The sequence below is a fragment of the Lepidochelys olivacea genome, assembly GCF_965140295.1.
Source record: "Lepidochelys olivacea isolate rLepOli2 genome assembly, chromosome: 7".
Classification (NCBI taxonomy): domain Eukaryota; kingdom Metazoa; phylum Chordata; order Testudines; family Cheloniidae; genus Lepidochelys; species Lepidochelys olivacea.
Window position 1 is genome coordinate 28,599,362 of NC_140417.1, and position 19,138 is coordinate 28,618,499.

The following is a 19,138-nucleotide window of genomic DNA, read 5'->3' on the forward strand; positions in this document are numbered from 1 at the left end:
TTGGTTAGTCATGTGTATGTTTGGCTGACTGATCTAATCCTGTTTTGGGAATCCCTGAAGTTCCACTGGTAACTAGGGTTTGGCCTGTTCAGCCATCCCATGAATTCCTGCAAGGAGACACAATTACATCACCACTGTATGGACCATCCAGTACAGTGATCTTCAGGACTACTGCCACAACCTAAGATCTGTCAGAAAGCTCCACTCAGCAAGTTCTCAAATGATTTCCTAAGGCTGGCAAGGTTCTGAAGAGTTGGTTGCTTTCAAGGGGAGTCTCTCCTCTGAAAATCCCACTGGGGAGAGAAACACTGTTAACAGAGCTTCAACAAGCAAAACTGCTGCTTGTGGGGAGTTCTGCTGTCCGAGACCCCCAGAACCTGAGACTAGACGACAAGGGATGGATTGCACGATATTACTCAGTTCTGTTCATTCCCTCTGAAGCACCTGGCACTGGCCACTCTCAGAGACAGGGTTCTGGACTAGATGGACCATTGATCTGACGCAGTATGGCCACTCTTATGTTCCTATGAGTAAGAACCAATGACTTGAAATCACACTCATCTGTTTGAGATTGTATTTGTTATGAGAATAAAGTAACCTAATACATACGTAAAATGATTTTGTCAGATCAATAGTATTATTGCCACAAGGGCTTCTATAAATACCCATTGTCATCTGTGTGTCATGTGGTCTTGCTGAAACAGCCTTCTGTGGTACCATTCCCAACCAGCTGGATAGTTCGCTTGAGCATATTTGCAAACACCCAAAACAACATGCTATTTTTGTTAACTGAAATGCCAGTTTCTGCTGAATGGAATGTTGACTGCCAGTGTCCAAAGATGTCTGTTCTGGCTTCCTGGGCATAGCGCCTGTCTAGGCAAGTGGTTAAACTCCCCACTACACATTCTGGGGCTTTCATCCTGCAGAGTAGCAAGTACTGGATTAACATTTCAAATACAGAGTAAACACCGTATGTAAGCTGACTGTGTCTTCTGAGACTTCTAACACTAATTCCCCTCAAATTTACTTGCCTGCTGCTGTTTACCTAGATGTCACTGTTGTTGCTGGGTCACTATGGGAACTGTGGCTGTTCCTTCTGTTTTTATATTGCCACTACCAGTCATTTTCACTTCACCAAAATTTGCTGCCAAAACATTTTGCATCCTGAAAAGCTGAAATGAAGCCTCTGATAATGCACTGAATGCTGAATTTGTGGGGTGCAGCACCCAACCAGCCAAACCCTTCTTACTAAGAGCAATATCAGAAGCAGTCTGTTAAGTTTAAAGAGCTCATACTGTACATCTATCTAAGATACTTACATGGTCCCATTACTGTGGTATCTGAGCACATCAAGATCTTTAATGTGTTTATCCTCACACCACCTCTCAGAGGTAGGGAAATACTATTATCCCCATATTACAAATGGGGGAAAGGCTAAGTGACTTGCCCAAGGTCACATAGGAAGACTATAGCAAAAGCAAGGAATTGAACCCTCAAGTCCCAAGCTAGCTCCATACCCACTGGACCAGCCATTCTCCCATTGCACTACTCCATGGTGTTCTTTAACTACCCTTGTTCAAAGTTATCTATTGGATAGAGGAAATATTTCCCTCTTTCTTTAGCTAGTTAAATAAGCGGCTAATGGGCGCTGATGGGACGGCTGGAGCAGTTTGCAGGACAGCTGGAGAAGTGGAGTGGCTAGCAATTCGTGGGGTGGAGCGGAGCCGCACGAAGAGGTTGGGCAGTTGGCTTCGGACCACGTAAGGTTCCCCTTAACCCCCTGCATTTCCACCCAGGTTGGGAGGTAAAACTCTGCAGATAAACTTTCAAACTCTGGGGCTGCAGTGACTAGGGACAGAGACTTTTGGGTGTTGGACTTTTGGGACTTTGGGTGACTTTTGTGTTGCTGGACTCAAGAACCAAAGGGAAATGACATGGCCCAATTTGCTTGGGGTGGGTTTTGGCTCATGGGTTGTGTTATGAATCCTGCTGGTGGTGTTTCCCCAACATAATGTCACATTGTTTCTCTCTGTTATTAAAAGGCTTTTGCTACACTCAGACTCTGTGCTTGTGAGAGGGGAAGTATTGCCTCTTAGAGGCGCCTAGCGGGGGTGCTGTATATTTGTCCCAGGTCACTGGGAGGGGGCTCGAGCCAGTTTTGCATTGTGTTATTGGAATGGAACCCCTAGATACTGAACCTTTGTTGCTGCTAAATCTGATGGGCAGAAGGGTTACACATCAATTAGATCATCCAGGCTAGATTACTACAACACACTCTATTTGGTTCTACTCTTGGGAAGCCTCCTCAAGCCTTATCTGGTGCAGAATCCAGGAACCTGTCTTCTGGGTGGGATAAGTTACCCTGAAAACAAGACACCTGTGATCTGTACAATGCACTAGCTGACTTCCTATTCAGTTCCAGGTGCAATTCAAGGCATTAGTGGCAATCTTTAAAACACTATCTGGCCTGAACCTCAATTGTTGTGAAACCTCTTCCTTTTTTATTTCATGCCCCAAGAGTTGAGGTCGTTTCCACTGTTGGTATCTGAAGCTAGCTACATTGCTTTAGTTTAGGAAGTCAGTGGCAAGGCATTCTCAGCTGAAAGTACTCACATTTGGAGCTTGTGTAACCCACACACCTCCTAGGTATTGTGTTCTGGCACATCTAGTGGCACTGAGATCACTCAGAGATAGCTAAATGAGTCTGCTCTACAGCATTAGCTAAAAGGCAGTCTGCTTTTGGCTCATGTGGTAGAGGCTCATGCACTAAGCTCCAGAGGCCCCAGGTTCGATGACAACCAGGGTCTGTCAGTGTTACACTTGCTTTCCTTGACTGTCCATCGGAGCCCAAGCAGCCTGAATTTCAGCTGATGCTGCAAAGCTTTTAGGCTCAGTCATCTTTGAGTTCAATATTACTGTGTTTTTGTTTCTATTCTGATTTTTTTAAAAATTTGTTTTGGTTAGTTTGCCTTAGATTAGGTGAAGGGTAGAACTGTTTGTGAGTTTTGAGCTGACAATTTTTATATTTTTAATAATAAATGCACAGGACCTAAGCACGGTTGATGTGGGCACTATGTGACATTAAATAAATTAAGCAACCTCAACTACGTCATTATCATATAATGAATCTCTGAGGTAACATGGGGTAGGATTTTCAGAAAAACTCATCACTCACTTAACTCTGATCTCCTAGAAGTCATTGGAAAAACTTCCATTGAATTCAGTGGGAGCAGAGTTAGACCAATACTGAATGCTTATGAAAATCCCACCCTGAATACCAACTATACAAGCCTTTAATAGAGATGGCACTCTCTGTTGCACCTGGAAAATATTTCAATCTAGTGCTGATCACTGAACTTAAGTGTAACATGCTCCTTGCAAGAAACATTCTTCAACAAATAGATAGCCAAGTTGGGCACCAACTGAAGTTTTGGAGAGGTTTTACAGAGTAGCCCCATACTGAATAAATTGCAATCCAATCATAGGCAAATGGGAATGTGGTAGAATTCTCTAGTTTACAAAAACTTGTGGGGTGGGAAATTGCTTCAGAACCACAGTTTAAGAACATTTTGTTTATGCAGCAATTGAAATCACTGTTTTCTCAGGGAGTAAAGCAGATATGAACTAGTGTTTATGTGAGGTTTACCTGCATTAACATTGGCTGGTAAATTGACAAATTGCATTGTTTGCATATGCTCTGTAAAATGATTTGATAATCTTGGGTTACATATATTTTACATTAAACTATGTGCACATCAAACTTTGCACCCCTGCTGTTTCAGTAATGCATAAGAAAGGTGTGAATTTCCCCCACTATTCTTAGGTTTTCACTTTGAACCTTAATCACAACTTAATGTCAACATTGTTCATTACAATACTTTCCCACTGATCATGCCACTGAAAAAGTAGCTAACATGTTTCTTCAATAGGTCAGCCACACTTGAATTTATTTTTATTAGCAGAGATTTCTCAGAGGAATAAGCTGCAAGTTTGAATAAAGAAAATACATTTCTTTTCAAACAGAAGGAGTAAGTAGTACTCTATGAACTGGATAACAGAGAAGCTTTCCCCAAAAAACAGGATGATGTTGTGTTTATATTGCATCCTGTAATGTAGCTTGTGGGCCCAATAATCCACTGACTTGTACCTTGCATAGTCATTTACACCTATTCTAAGAGAGCTAGTTCCTCAACTGTCATCAATACATGTTTGACACAGATGAAGTAGAGCCATGGTAAAAGTGATTTTAAACCTCTTCTCCCTTTCTCTTTTTCCTATCTGAGAGCAAGTCTAGTCCCTGACAGAGTAACCCTGAGGATGATCTAAATTAATCCCAGCTGCCCACAAGACCAAGAGACTATTCCAGCAGATGGAAATTGACAGGTGATAAAGGCATCCCAGTCACACATTCCCTTTTCCAGAGGCTGAGGATGGAGATAGCATAGAGACATTATGCTGACTCCGTGTCACCTGGGGATTCTCTTTTCACAGAAGGAGCAAGGAGCCCGTTAAGCTAGACTTCCATTTGCTTTATGCAACCACAGTGGTGCAAAGTTGCAAGAGTGGCTGTAAAATGTTACCAATTCAGAATTTTCATCTTTTTGTGGCAGTGTAAATTACTACAAGAGGTACAGGGATGTGGAGAACCAGCTTTTGTGGGATTTTATAAACCTTGATCTAAACAGACAAAAGAGAAGGCAATTCAGAATAATAAGCATATAAATGTTGTTGAATAACCCTCTCTGCCCTTGTTATAATATCTGAAATTTAAAGACAAAGATAGGCCCAAGTACAATTACATTTTTTTAAAATAGTCCCCTTGCAGAAATGCTTCCTACTGAAGAGTTCTTACAGCTTTTCAAAAGGTTACTTGCTGATGCATATTGTCCCCGTTTATAGCTATCAAATGGCATTTTCCCCATTGCTTTTAGAAAAGGAAGTCAGGTTGTTCTGGCAGTCAAACAGCTATTGCATGTTTTGCTTATGTCAGAAAAGATGACAAAGTAATCGTTGTACTGAAAAGACAACTGCAACAAAAAACTTAACAAAACTATCTTGAGCACACACACGAAAAGTAAGGAGGAGAGATTTCAAAGCCTACTTGATGTTAAGCTTGTTTTGAAAGGGAAGAAAAGACATTTCCCATCATTTGATTTCAAAATTAAACTACTGACTTTCTCTCAGACCCTTCTGTGTACTCATTCAGTAAGCTATAAATATATTTTCACTTCCTTTAATTGTCATTGATATGCCTCCTGAAATTCAGGTGGCATATCAGGTACAATTATATCTTATATTTTGAATGCTTTTTCAACTGAAACATATTGAGATTTTTCTTTATTAAAAAGAGCATCAGTGAACAACTACACTACCTGTATTTTACACTTTGGCTAAAAAGTTACTGAAGGATTAGATGCAATAAATAAAGTTTTAATTTCTCTGACATGTTTATCTGTTTGCTAAGTAGCTGATATTATTTCCAGTAGAATCCAATCCTTGCCTTTCCTGCATACTAGTTAGTTGTCTGGCTTTTATGCTATAGATTGCACTAACTCTAAAGAGTGTGAATGAACTGAGAATCTGAATGTAGGACATCCTGAAACAAAAAGATTTAAAATGTATATGATCTGGAGCACAAGCGGATGAGGATGGGGTTGAGCACAGAGACCTTTCAACCAAAAGGACAAATATAGCAAAGAGAATAAATATGTGGTGTACAATTCTTAAAAACAACAGAGAAAACTGTAGCCATTAAACAAATGCATCTTCATAGGCCTTTTTTACAAGAATGCTTTAAAAATTAATAATGGTATATACTGATTAGTTTCAGGCTTTTATTAGAAGTTCATTGTGTATATAGGATTTCAATAAACTGGTTCAAGATAAATGTATTTTTCAATGGGTGTATTAATTTATCATGTGGCCTGGTGATTGAATGACTCGTGAGATTACTAATGAGATATGGCTATGGAGCCTGACACCTCTTTGTCACAAGTCTGATTAGGTCTACAGAGTGTAGTCTTTTGCATTCCAAAACAATGCCCTGGAATGTACTGTGTAGTTGACATTTCTACATCACACTAGTGGAATGGGCTTGCCTATGGGGGACTGACTGTGCTTCCTAGATCTGCCCAAGGAGGGGATCTCCTTCCTCTCACACAAACAATAGGAAGGCGACTGAGCCATTTCCATGGGCAGCATCATCCACTCTGGCTCCTCCAGCCCTGTTAGGGTGGTAGGGATGAGCAGGCTGGGGGTATGGCTGGCTGTGCCAAGAGCACTGCAAGACAGGGCATGTATGCTGTCCTTTCTTCAATCCTAATGGGGATTCTCCCAAAAAAGCAACACAGACTGGGGAGGCATGATCTTTCCTGTAGAGCCCCTTCCTTTTAAGGGGATCCCCAAAGGCAACTGTAGCCAGAACTGCCAGGGACACCGAGTTAATGAACTGGTACGGGGGCCTCTGTGCAGATGGCTCTACCACCTGGTTATCTGCTATAATCCATGTGAAGTCCTAACAATCCTTGAGATTCTTGACTGGGCCTCACTGCCTATTCCCTGGAGACAGCAATCCCACCAATAAAACTATGTGTGGGGTTTAAACACAGGAAGGGCCATCCAGCCCAGCATAAGCAAAGTCCAGATTCCTTGTACGTAGTATTGATTGGTTCAGTACATGTTCATGTTTATTATTCCTATTTTATTCCTAGGAAAGAGAACAATAAGAGCCTCATAGGAATCCCTGCATAGTGGCAAAAATGCAGACTTATTTACACCAGCCTGCCTGCACATTTCAGAGTGAGAAGCAGAGCACACTAATCAGAGAGAAGCACTGCCCAAGCAAGATAAGGAAAGTTCCCATACCACAAGGGGAATGCAACATGGGGAGAGAAGACAAAGCAGGAGTAAGCAGGAAGGGAGAAAAGGAAATGATGCAGTGGGGTGGTGTGAAGGAGGAAAGAAAAGGAGAGAAACTGAGTGGGAAGGGATGAGGTAGAGCAAGGAAGACAGGAGGAGAAGGCAAACAAAGGGGAAAAAGAGGAAAAATAGAGGAGAGTGAAAGGGCAGAGACAACAGATATCAAGAAGAGAAGAACTGAGCTGGTAAGCACAAAGAAAGAGACATGAAGGGAAATAACATAACAGAAGGGCAGCAAAACTGAAAAGAGAAGAGAAAAGGAAAAAACAAAAGAAAGATACAGGGAGGAAATCCATCTGGCCAGAAACAGTGCCTCATAGCAGACACTGACAGGAGACAGTGCTAAAAGAAGAACTGATTCACGCACTTGGAAGACTCAAAGCACCTGAAATACCAGAGGGAAGGAGAAAGAAATCACTTTAAAGTCTGAATGAAGTAGTGAGGTTATGCTCAAATATTCCATCCCAGTGCTCCTGCTACGGGATAGTAATGATTCCCACAGAAGTCAATAGGGATTTCTTGTATCAACTGGAAGAAGAACTGAGCCCAAACTGAATGTTAGGTTTTCAGTTTCTGCTCAGTCAGTGGGAGTTTTCATTGAGTTAGGATTACTTGAAAACAGAACAAAGACTTCATGACTTGGTTCAATAACTAGTTTTCAAGAACATCATTTGTCATTGTAAGAATGGTCTGCAATACATTTCAGGCAGTTCAGACAAGCATGAGCACATTGCTCCATTCAGGTAGAGGAGACTTCTCCCACTGGCATACATCAAAGGAAAAAAATTTCGAAAAGGCTCAAATATGCATGCACCTGCTCAATGCAAGACTGTCAAATTGGTGAGCAGCCAAGCACAGCCCTACCTGACAATTTAATTTTCCACTGCCTGTTTTGCCTGAAGGGAGCAATGGGTTTCTTTCTTCTATGTCCTCCCAGCCTACTAGGCAGTGGAGTACCAATATCTAAAGGGAGAGGAAGTTCCATCAAGAGAACCCTAGTGGAAGAAGATGGTCACACTGCCTTCCCCATCCCTATAGCTAGGGAAAGAGAAGAGAGCACAAAAGCCTCCTTTTTCTCACTCAGGAGACAAGAAAAAGAGAGGATAAAGAGAGCAATACACACAGAGGAGCACACTGAACTCATCACAGTAGCCATTTATGGAATGGAATTTATGTTTACTAGACATCTATCAACCAAGCAGATACATAAGATTGGACTCCCCCACAGTGTAAGGAGGAAGAAACCTGAGCTATCCTTTCCCAACAGCAAGGAGGGGAGTGTGCTGGGCTTAGAGCCACTAACACTACACAACTTTCCCTTCTTCCTTTTGATTTACTAAATGTGTTTAGTTCTTTACCATTTATTTCACAGTAGACAGATGGCTATAATCACAAAAACCATAACCACTACCACGGACACCTTTGATGGCTGCCTCCACAGACGCAAGTAACTGAACGTGCACAGATAATGAACAACCTTAGGCCTCTCATCCCTAGGCCTTGTCCATATTACATTTTTCTTAAATTACTGCATTGTTACAATAAAAATGGTGCAAATCCCTCTAGAAAATAACTTCCTTAAGTTTGAGAGTTGAAAATTGACTCACTTGAGTCTCAAAATCTAAGACATGAGCTATTTTTTAAGTTTATTAATGTGCATATATTTGAGCCATTAATACTGTTAGTCATATCCATTTCTATTTGCCCTGTGATGTTTCATATATTTGTAATCAAATTAATTTGTCATAAAATGTATTTTATAATGAATATTGTGATGTATAATTGATTGTGTTGACTGTTTTCATTGGAGAATGAGTTGCACAATATATTTTTGCAAGTTAAGTCAGCAGTAGAGGACTGAAAAAGTATTCTTCCTCAAAGGGATTCACCAGTGGCTCAGCCAGTTATGTGATCTAATACTTCACTGATTGAGCTATAAGCAAGCATTTACTCTCAGAATTTGTCTCCTGGACCACCCAACCTGGTCTTGGGAAGCCACAGGAAGGGAGCTCTTCTATTACAGAATGTCTATTCTGTACGTCTAAACTGGATAGAAGGCTCTGCTGCAGATTTCCCAACATTTGCAGGAGAAAAACACCTCTCCTGAGTACCTCCTAAGATGTGCAGGATGGGAGATCCTCTCAAGGCCCAACTGTTCATCTGGGACAGACTCCTTTTCCAGTTCCCCATTGACCACTGCCCCACCTCTGTTTCCCCCATCCTCGACCAGTGCTCCCTCTTTCCAGGGCCCTATCTAGGTTTTCAACTTCATAAGCATATGTTTGATATGCTTACATTTTTATGTATATAAATTTTGCAAATGTAACAATTATGGCCCAAATTCTGAGCTGGTGTCAATGCATTTTACTCAATAGAGCTACAGTGACTTACACCAGCTGACAACCCAGTTCTCTATTTTAAAATGTTATACTAATGTAGAGCTATAAAATTTCCGCCTTTACAATTTCCTTACATTTTAAATGAATGTTTTTTTTGTTTAGTGATGCATGTAATTATTTTATTTTTAACTGCATTTATAAATTTAAAGTTTATAGATAATCTGAAAGCATATGAGATATTAGGACAGCCACTGACCAAACACAGTTTCTACTGGAGTATCAGACTAACACGAGTAAAGAGGAACAGAAGCTGGTGGAACTCAGACATAGTGGAAGAAGGGGGCAATAACAGTTCTATAACATAAGCTCTACTTCTTCCATAATACCACAGAACTCCCTCTCTCTCACATCAATGAGTCCAGGCTCCAAGGGGCTGCCAGGCAATAGCCACCCTTCATGACAGGTTCTCATGTGAGCCTAGAGGATTTTCAGGAAGATACCTATGTGCAGCTCCTGTACTTTGCCTCCACCCACATTTAGAGGAGAAATCGGGCTATACTGGGCAGACGAGTCAATAGATGCAGGATTCCACAGAAAAAGACATGTCCGTCCATTTCATGATGTACAGCTACCACCATAGAAACAGCCAATCCAGTTTGATTCCAATCTATTTATTTTATTTGATCATATATATAATACAGATAAAATATGTGCCTTCCCTTTCACCTGACTTACTCTGACCTGGTATAAAAAAAATGCTGCCAAAATGAAAACACTAGATTAAATTCTGCTCTAGAGTTGCTCAGAATTTACACCAATATAACAGAGCAGAATGTGAATAGGAGAGTGATCAAGATGTAGAATTTGTTGATGTATATGAAAGGAGTCCAAAAAAAGCCTCTCTAAAATGCTAAAAAATGAATATGAATCTCTGGATAAAAGACTATAATTTATTTCTACTTAAAACAATATGGCTATATGAGTTCAAAAAGCTACAAAGCAAGAAAGGAATAAGCACACACTTTAATCCTAAATGTTAACACATTATAAAATTAGGTCAGAAAGATATGAGTTCAGCTTTTGTAAGAACTATTGCTTAAAAACCCACCAAATTTTATAAAACTATTAGCCTCTGACACACAAATATTTTACGCTTTCATGTGATGCTTTATGAAATTAGTTATTAACAGAGACTTTCTGATGGATTGACAACTATGGAGATTTCTGCCCTGAATTTCTCAGAGAAAAAACAGATTGTTGATTGGCTCAGATATTCAGCTGCATAAATTGTTCTTTACATTGACCTGAATTAGTCTGCCTTTTGCCAGTGTTTTTATTGTCTATATTTGTTTAATCTTGTACTCTTGGTAAACAAAGAATGCACAAAATGAGTCAATGTATACGAATTATCATCTATAGTAAAATAAACAAGGTTACAAATTGTAACCTGAACAAATGTCTTCATTCATGTAAGGTTACGCATTAACCCAGATATTCCATACAAAAATAATCCCACATTATCTGTTTACTAGTTTGGGTCCAATCCTGTGTTGTTTCTATTGTTTGGTTGGGGGTTTTTTTGTTCATTTGTTTGGGTTTTTTTACACACCCAAATCTCCCATGAGGATTTTGAGTGTGCAAAGACTGCACAGTCAAGGCCTATGAACTCTTCCAGCTTTTTAAATGTATCATTAGTGTTAAAGTTATTATTCAATATAAACAATGGAAGCAATCCAATATTAATACTGGATACAATATGTATTACAAATACTATTATAAAATATATTCTTGCAATTACATTGCAATTTAAAAATTATTGATATATATTTATGACGAACAATAAAACACAACTGTAGTAAAAAAAAATTGATCCTAGATATGCTCTGCTGTACATGATACACTCTGCACATTGCAACCCAGGTTAGAAATCTCTGTTATAGCAACAGCAGTCTCTTTTTAAAACTCAGCTTTAAAGTACATAAACCTTCCTTTAGATTTGTCTTCATTAAAGCAACACCTCCCCCTTACAACATTTCATCTTTTACATGAAGGCAGTGATCTAATTATATAACAACTATACAACAACACTCATTGTATAAATTCTTGTCTTGGACTAGTTTAATATAAAGAAAAACCTCAACTAATATAGACCCTAAAATATGATTAAGAATTTAGCATTAAAATCTGAAAACACATGAGATTAATATACCAGAAAGCACAGTATGACTTCAACAGGACTGATTTCAGAAAACTAAAGAGCAAAAAAACAGCAAAGTAATTTTAATCTAAACAACAGTAACAGACAAATTAAATTACATTCTTTTATATCCAACATTATCGTCAACATATATTGTCCCAAAAATTTATAATTTTTGTCAATTCTTTTTACAGCAGATACTACAGAACACACACTGAAATTGACAACCAAAGCAGTGAAATATTTCAAAGACATTTTGTTTCAGAGTATCACTAAATGCCATTTTTTCTAACTAAAGCTACTATCCATACTGACAACTGCTCCCTAATATTAGCAGTTAATTGTCAAAGTATATAATAAACCAACATAAATATAGAAAGAAAATCAAAGAATACTTACCAAGTTATGATTAGTTGAATTAGAATCATCTTCTGGGAATGGGATGTAAACAGCTAAGGCCACACAATTGGCAAAAATAGCCAGTAGTATAAATATGTCAAATGGTCTGAAAAATCTTGTTAAGGAATATATGGATTTTGAATGTATACACTACTCCAGTCTCATTCTGCTTTTGATTTCTATATCTTGCACTCACATTTTATTTTTAAAATAAGTCTGATTTTTTCACTACAATCTTTTGAGTGATGACTGACAACCAATTCCTCCTCAGCATCAATTATATCACCATACCCTATTGTTTTCGATCACAATGACATTGAAATGCCCTCTTTTCTTTTATGACAAGGAGCATAGCTACATTCCTTCTGCCACACAGTATTTTATGTTAAATTCTGAGACGTAAATCTCATCACACAATATTAAATGAATAAGTTGGCCATTGGATTATATGGTATACTTACAAATCTATGCACACACACCTCCAATTAACCTTAATGGAAATTACATGTGTGTATCAAAGGAAGAACAAACCACACAGAGTGAAGATTGTAGTAGGGGACAAGGAAGGTCCCAGTGAAACAGAACTTCAGCAGTTTTGCAGCGTGAGGGCTGGAAAGCTGCAGCGTGAGTATGCAGGAAGGTTCTGCACCTGTCTCACGTCTGTAACTGCTGCCTTCTGTATCAGGTCTGCCAGAGTCAGGGCCTGGAGATAAGGGTTTAGATAAGCAGAGCCAGGAATAGGGACATGGTCACTTGCTCTAGAATTTACATAGACCAAGTGGCTATAAACTACCATGTAGAGGATATGCAGGAATTGCAGCCACTATCCTTGTCCAAGGGCTGAAATAGCAATAACAGGTAGCCAATTCCATTCCCACTGGGAACATGATTCCTCTTCCCCCAGAAATAAAAAAGCTTTTGAAGTTCATCCACACACAGCTCATTTACCCTGCCTGGGCACTGAATTTGGGAAGAGAAGCAGGATATTTCACTTATATTTATTTAGAGACATATACTACCCTCAATTCCATGCACAACTCTCATTGATTTCTATCTATGGGTATTTTGTATGTGCATCACAGGCACTATACTGAAAATGGTCTTAATTGCCTTGGAGGCATAATCTCAGCGGATGATATTCAATGCTATGGAGAGAGCCAGCACAAGGACTAGGCATACCTTAAAACCACTTAAGCCCTATTTTGCTGGCTCTCTTCACAGGAGAAAATTAATCCATCCTCAATAACAGACTTTATGTTTGCAACTCCCATTAAGATCAATGGTTGCTCTTTTATGTACAATAGATCTCAACATACAAAGTAGGAACATACATCTATCTAAATCTGCATTTTCCTGCTAGCTGAAATGAGTAGATTATATCAATTTGCATTTTAGTAAGTTACAACTTTGTTTTATGATGTAGTGCTACTGCGCCCAAATTCTGCTCTCAGTTATTCTATTCTGAATCCAGAAGTATTTAACAGCCTGAGAGAGACCAACTCTTTGGAGTTTCTCTCACTTTATACCAGTGTAAATGAGAGAAGAATTTGGCCCACTAAATCTAACTTGTAATTAAATTATGTTTAAAAAATAACTCAAAAGAACATCTTTATAAAAGAGAGTAGCACTGGCCATTGCCAAATGCTTTACATTAACAGCTCTCATGCTGGAGGGTCTCTTTGAAGTAACACATTTATTTTGGCATTTAACAATCTACTTGCTAGCACAGTCATTTGCTATTAAAGGGAAATTATCTAGGTTGACAGGCCAAAATTTTACATCCCCTTCCCAGGACTCCCACCAAAATGATATTGTCTGTTTCAAAATGTTACTTGAGATTTATGAAAATACATACTATCAACTCTTCAAAAGAAGTTTTTAAATCCCAGCCCAAACCCATCACCACTGAACCAAGAAAAAACAAAACAAAACAAAACATATAAGCCATTGGGAATATATGCTAGCAATTCTGCTCTCTCATCTATGACTATATAGGGAACATATCCAAATATGTGTTTTGGCTGTCGATATGTCTTAAAAGTTCAGATGAATCATGTACTGCAGACTACTTGTATGTACTCAGAGTGAATCTGCAGCTTGGCTCCTAATGTCTCCCTACTTCTCCATTCGGTAAGCATTATTTTGAAAGGACTTCTGCAGCAGGCTCACTGGGCCTAGCAGTAATGTAGGAAATTGCCATGTGGAAGATCTAGACTTGACTTCTTGTTCCTTGGGCAAACAGGTTTGGGAGAGCTATAGGGCAATAGCCTGTGGGGAGGAAATACTTCATATTACTCAAGCAGTTATTTATCTGCCAATTAGAAAGAAGCATTGACAGGTTTTGTCCCATCAAGTCTCCCTTCATCAGAATGATAACGGTTGCAACCTGGGGATTTGATGAAGGGATGTGAAGCAAAGGAAAGTGTGTGGAGGGGTGGAGGAGGTGGAATAGGAGATGTTATCTTGATTTCAACAGAGAAGTAAAAATTCCACATGGCAGGTGAGGAAGGAAGGGGCTACCTGGATCACTGGATGCATCAGTCAGCCTGGGGCAAAGTGAATAAGAAATTTATTTAATTTTAAAATATATAAATATGTAACCATATAACTATCTTTTACAAGAGCATGTCCAGAATATTCTCTAGGGAGAAAATTATTTGAGAGTGTTTTTTCCTGGGGCAAAATAGCTGGGGAACATACCACCTGCTACCTTGCTTTTCTCTGTACATTTATGTTTCATATATTTATTTTAATTAGGGAAATGAAATTGCGTGTAATGATGACAGATTAAGGGATATAGTCTCATTTTGATGAGCAGGGATTTAAGTATGTAAACACCATTAACATCAATGGGTTACACATGTACATATAAGTGCATCAACATGCGTTATCTCCCCAACAGTTAAAAATGCTTCCACTGCCAGGAAGGCTATTATTTTAATATACAATTTATTAACTGTAAAACAAAACCTGAAACATAAAACATTACAAAACATTGTTTAAACCAGTGACTTTTTTTACCTACACACATATGTATATGAAAATTAATTTCATATTTTTAAAAATGTAGACTGTGAGATTGCTATTTATTACAAATAAAATACTAAATGTAACTCCAAATCCAATACCATGTAACTTTACAACAGAAGAACTTAAATACTGTTCTGCTCCTGTTCCAAGGCCTCATTGCTTTTTTGTCCTGTCCTAGACAATCTCTCTGACATATCTGGAATATTGAAAGAACAGATGGTAAAAACAAAATTGCATCAAAAGGATACTTCCATTCTACTAGACTAATGCAGGCTCTTCGTATTGGGTTATTGAGGGATAAACAGAAAAGGGCACGGGGTGGCCGACTGTTAGATGTATTACCCTGTTTTTTGCTCTTGGCATATTGCTGGCGTTTTCTTTGGGACAGAGATCCTACGGGTTGGGCTGTGGTAGTGCTCATAGTTTGGGCAGCCTTGGCTTGTCTAGCAGCATCAATTGCAGCTTGCCAAGACAGAACAGTTTGCTTGGACGGTGCTGAACTGTTTGACTGAATAGTTGGTCCGTCACCAGGGAGAGGAATTCTGGTACTACTTGCATAGTTTGCCTCTGCAGAAGAAAAAAAAAAGTAATTTCGTTTTGGTTTTTTTACATTCAAATATAAACATAGTATTCTAAATAAAAAGGATGGAGCTATTTAAATAACTCCTGATGTTTCCTTTACACACACAGATATATATTAAATAGTAGGCTCCTTCCACCATAAGAAAGATACAGGAATCGGTATTATAAATGTCAGTTAAATAGGACTGTCAAGATATGTGCTGACACCGAAACACTGTTCATCTTGACTCCTCCACTTGAAGCACTGTATTGGAGTTTTCCAAATTGGATGACAGCTTGCACACCATCATATTTATATCTAACAAATCCTATCTTGTGTGTGTGTGTGTGTGTGAGTTTGTTAAAACAGCACAGTATTCACTATTCCCCCCTCCCCCATTTTGGGCAAAACAAAGTCTAATAGTTCAGAATATTGTGAATTATTTATCAAATTAGAAATATTCTTGTCAATAAGTTAAATCCTTCACCTTTCTGCATTCTTAAAAAAGGAAACTTCCCTGGACACTTCCCTCCAATTAAAATTCAATAGCCTTTGATGATAAACACTTCCAAAAACATCAGTATCCCCCACATTGTAAACTGCCATACTGAAAAACCTCCAAAACCTTTTAAGGGGAAAATAAACTATAAATTCAAAATAATAAACCATTGAAATAATCTCATCTAGGTGGTCAACAAAGAAGGCAAAACAGCCCTACAGAGCAGGGATATTTGTCTTGCAAGCTTCCCAGCTGAAGCAGCAGAGTCTAGTACCAATGGCACCTGTAAGAAGGCCCCAGTAAACTCAAAACTTGAAGATATCTGAGGGGGGGAAAGATGGAGGGTTAGGACAGGATATGTGCTGGAAATTAGGGGAGAGAATGACACTCAGGCAGATCTGCCAGGGCAGGAGATGGAAATATTATCCCCTGATCGTTCACCTGAGGTAAAACAGATATAAGTTCCATTTGCAAAACCAACACCACCCCCTACCCACCCACCCACGCAACCTCAACGAGGCAGTAAAAAACCTGCCCTGTGAGCGTGTGGGTACGATGGAGATGCGGATAGAACCGGGCCTCAGCTGCTACTGCTTCTCTCCTTGCCCAACTTTGTGTGTGTGTGTGTGTGTGTGTGTAGGGGGAGGAGAAGGGGTAATATTAAAATGGCTCCCTAGGCTGGCAGCTGGGAAGAGGTCACTCCTGGATGTAGCCTACAATATCTCCTGCTGCCCACGTGGATCTCCCACAGAGATGTGACACTCGGCACATCAACAGCTGGGTCCATTGCTAGGTTACACTAGAGAGAGAGAGAGAGCGAGAGAGAGAGCGCCTGCTGCCTCAGGTCACAGTTTGACACTGGCCGTTTCACCTGACTCATTTTCCAAATAATTCTTTCGTTTTCCAACGGCCCCACGTGCTCCCCCCCCGCCTCCCTTTCTGGGATGCCGTGCGACGGGACTCGGCACAGATCAGCCACCCTCCATCTGCCTTTAAATCAAGCTTTGACAATGAAACAAAGCCCGAGCGTCAGGGTTCCCCGGGGGAGCTCCTGCCCTCCAGCACGGCCACACAAGCCCAAACTTACTGTTAATTTCAGGAGGGGCGAATCATTTCGACCCAGCCCGGGGGGCAGCCGCAGCGCCTGAGCCTGTCGGCAAGGGAGATTAGCACACACGAACCCCATGTGCCGTCTCTCTCCGTGCGCGGCCAGCAGCGGCGCCTGGGGGGGCGGGGGCGGGGGGGGGGCTGAACGCATCGCACCGAAAGCCCGCCCGGCAACAACCCCTCACCTGCCCCTGCCCACGCACCAAATACACCCGCCCCCCAGCCAGCCCTGGGAAGCTGCATTTCCAGCCAGGTCTGTCCACACGCGGGGAGCGACACACACACACACACACCTCTCGCTCGCAGCCCCACCAGCTGATTGTAATGGCCTCAGGGCAAAAGAGAAGCGTGTACACATTAATTAAACCCGCTCCCATGTTGGTCACACACCGAGGGCAGCATCCCTACCCCTCTTCCTTGTCTTTTGTCCCCGTGCCCTTCCTAAATCCCTGCTATCCCCTTCCGTCTATATCTATCTTTAGCCCTATTCCCAGCCTTAATCCCCCACTCGCATCCCTTCTCCCTCCCAAAGCCCCCTGGGGCCCTAACCTTCCCCATGCCCTACACCGCCCCACCCCCTAATCCCCCCTCCCACAGCCCGCAGTCACCCCCTCACCGGGGCATGCTGCTGCCCTGGCCGGCTGCACCGGGCTCTTACCTTCTGGGTGCTCCTGCTCCTGCTGGCGGTGGGGGTGGGGGTGCATTATTATCACTTTCTGCCCGGTGTAAACGGAATAAAAGCAGAGACGCTCCCACCCCACCCCCACGCCAGGCGTGTGCTGCCCCCTGCGCCCCCCACTATCCGACCCCCATGGCAGCGACTAATGAGAGGCGAGGGGCTGCTCCTCTGCTGCTGCCGCTGCCGCTGCCGCTGCTGCCAAATCCCTTGGAGTTGGGGCCAACATGACACTCACATCCGGGTGACACGGGATCTCTCCATCCCTAGCAACCCGGCGGCGGCTCGGCCCCGCTGCTGCGCTCCCCCGCCGCCGCCACAGGGTTAACTCCCTCGCTGCCGCCGCCCCGCAGCCTCCGCAAATGGAACCCCCCGCCAGCCTCGTTAACCCTTCGCTGCCCGGCTCGGTGCAGCACCGCCGGTGTGTGTGTGGGGGGGAGCTTACTGCAGCCCCTCGTGTCCCTGCTATTTACTAGCCACAGCCTCTCACTTCCCTCACATACCGGAGACCTGCCCTCCACCCCTCCAACCATACCCCAGGCCTGCCCCACACACTCCCTCCCTCAGCTAAACCTGGGGCCCTGCCCCACACATTCACACCAACCATTCCCTGGCCCTGCCCCACACACTCACTCCCTCAGCTAAACTCACACCCTGCCCCACACATTCACACCCCCAGCCATTCCCTGGCCCTGCCCCACACACTCACTCCTTCAGCTAAACTCACACCCTGCCCCACACATTCACACACACCCCAGCCTTACCCTGGCCCTGCCACACCCCACCCTCTAGCCGTACCCAGGTCCTGCCCCACACATTCAGCCCCTCGGCCCTACCCAGGCCCTGCCTCCCACACTCATCCCCACCTCCTATGACCCATACCCACGACTTGCCCCAGCTACAGGCTATGCAAATCAACCCTTCACCCTCATCCACTTCTCCCGCTATCCCTGCCTAGCTTCACTTAATCATCCTCTCTCCTCTCCCCATCTCTTTACCATACCCATGACCTGCCTCAGCCAGAGAAGCAGGCACTACTCATCCCCTTTCCTTTCCCTAGCAACCAATCTGGTTCTACTGTTTTAGCATCAGCCACTCATACCCATTACTGGAACTCTCTCTTTCCCTGTTCACAGTCATAGTTATATCTACAGCTCCTTCTCTTATTCCCCATCCCTATATTATTTATCCCCCGTTTCCATCTGCCATGCTTATTGTACAATACTTTAGCCCTTTTGCCATCTCCACATCCATCCTCCATCCTTATTGCTATATTCATTTCCAATCTCTTTCCCTTCACCATTGGTAACTCCCGTGTCTTTCACCTCTCAACCTGTTATGAATGGCTAAGACCATACTCAAAGACTAGTCGTCAAAGGTTTGCTGTCAGACTGGGAGGATGTAGCTAGTG

At 41.8% G+C, this 19,138-nt stretch overlaps 1 protein-coding gene across 1 annotated transcript in view; it reads right to left on the bottom strand.

Annotated features, from left to right (window-relative positions):
- The window catches only part of CACNA1D (calcium voltage-gated channel subunit alpha1 D), a 324,758-nt gene extending 306,967 nt beyond the window's left edge, over nt 1-17,791 (bottom strand). Inside the window, exons 1-3 of the mRNA XM_084634450.1 lie at nt 17,710-17,791; nt 15,132-15,450; nt 11,854-11,959 (exon numbers count right to left, since the gene is read on the bottom strand). Coding sequence (XP_084490576.1) covers nt 11,854-11,959; nt 15,132-15,450; nt 17,710-17,755 — 471 coding nt within the window. The 5' untranslated portion in view covers nt 17,756-17,791. The remainder of the gene's footprint in view (nt 1-11,853; nt 11,960-15,131; nt 15,451-17,709) is intronic.
- Between the last annotated feature and the right edge of the window lie 1,347 nt (nt 17,792-19,138).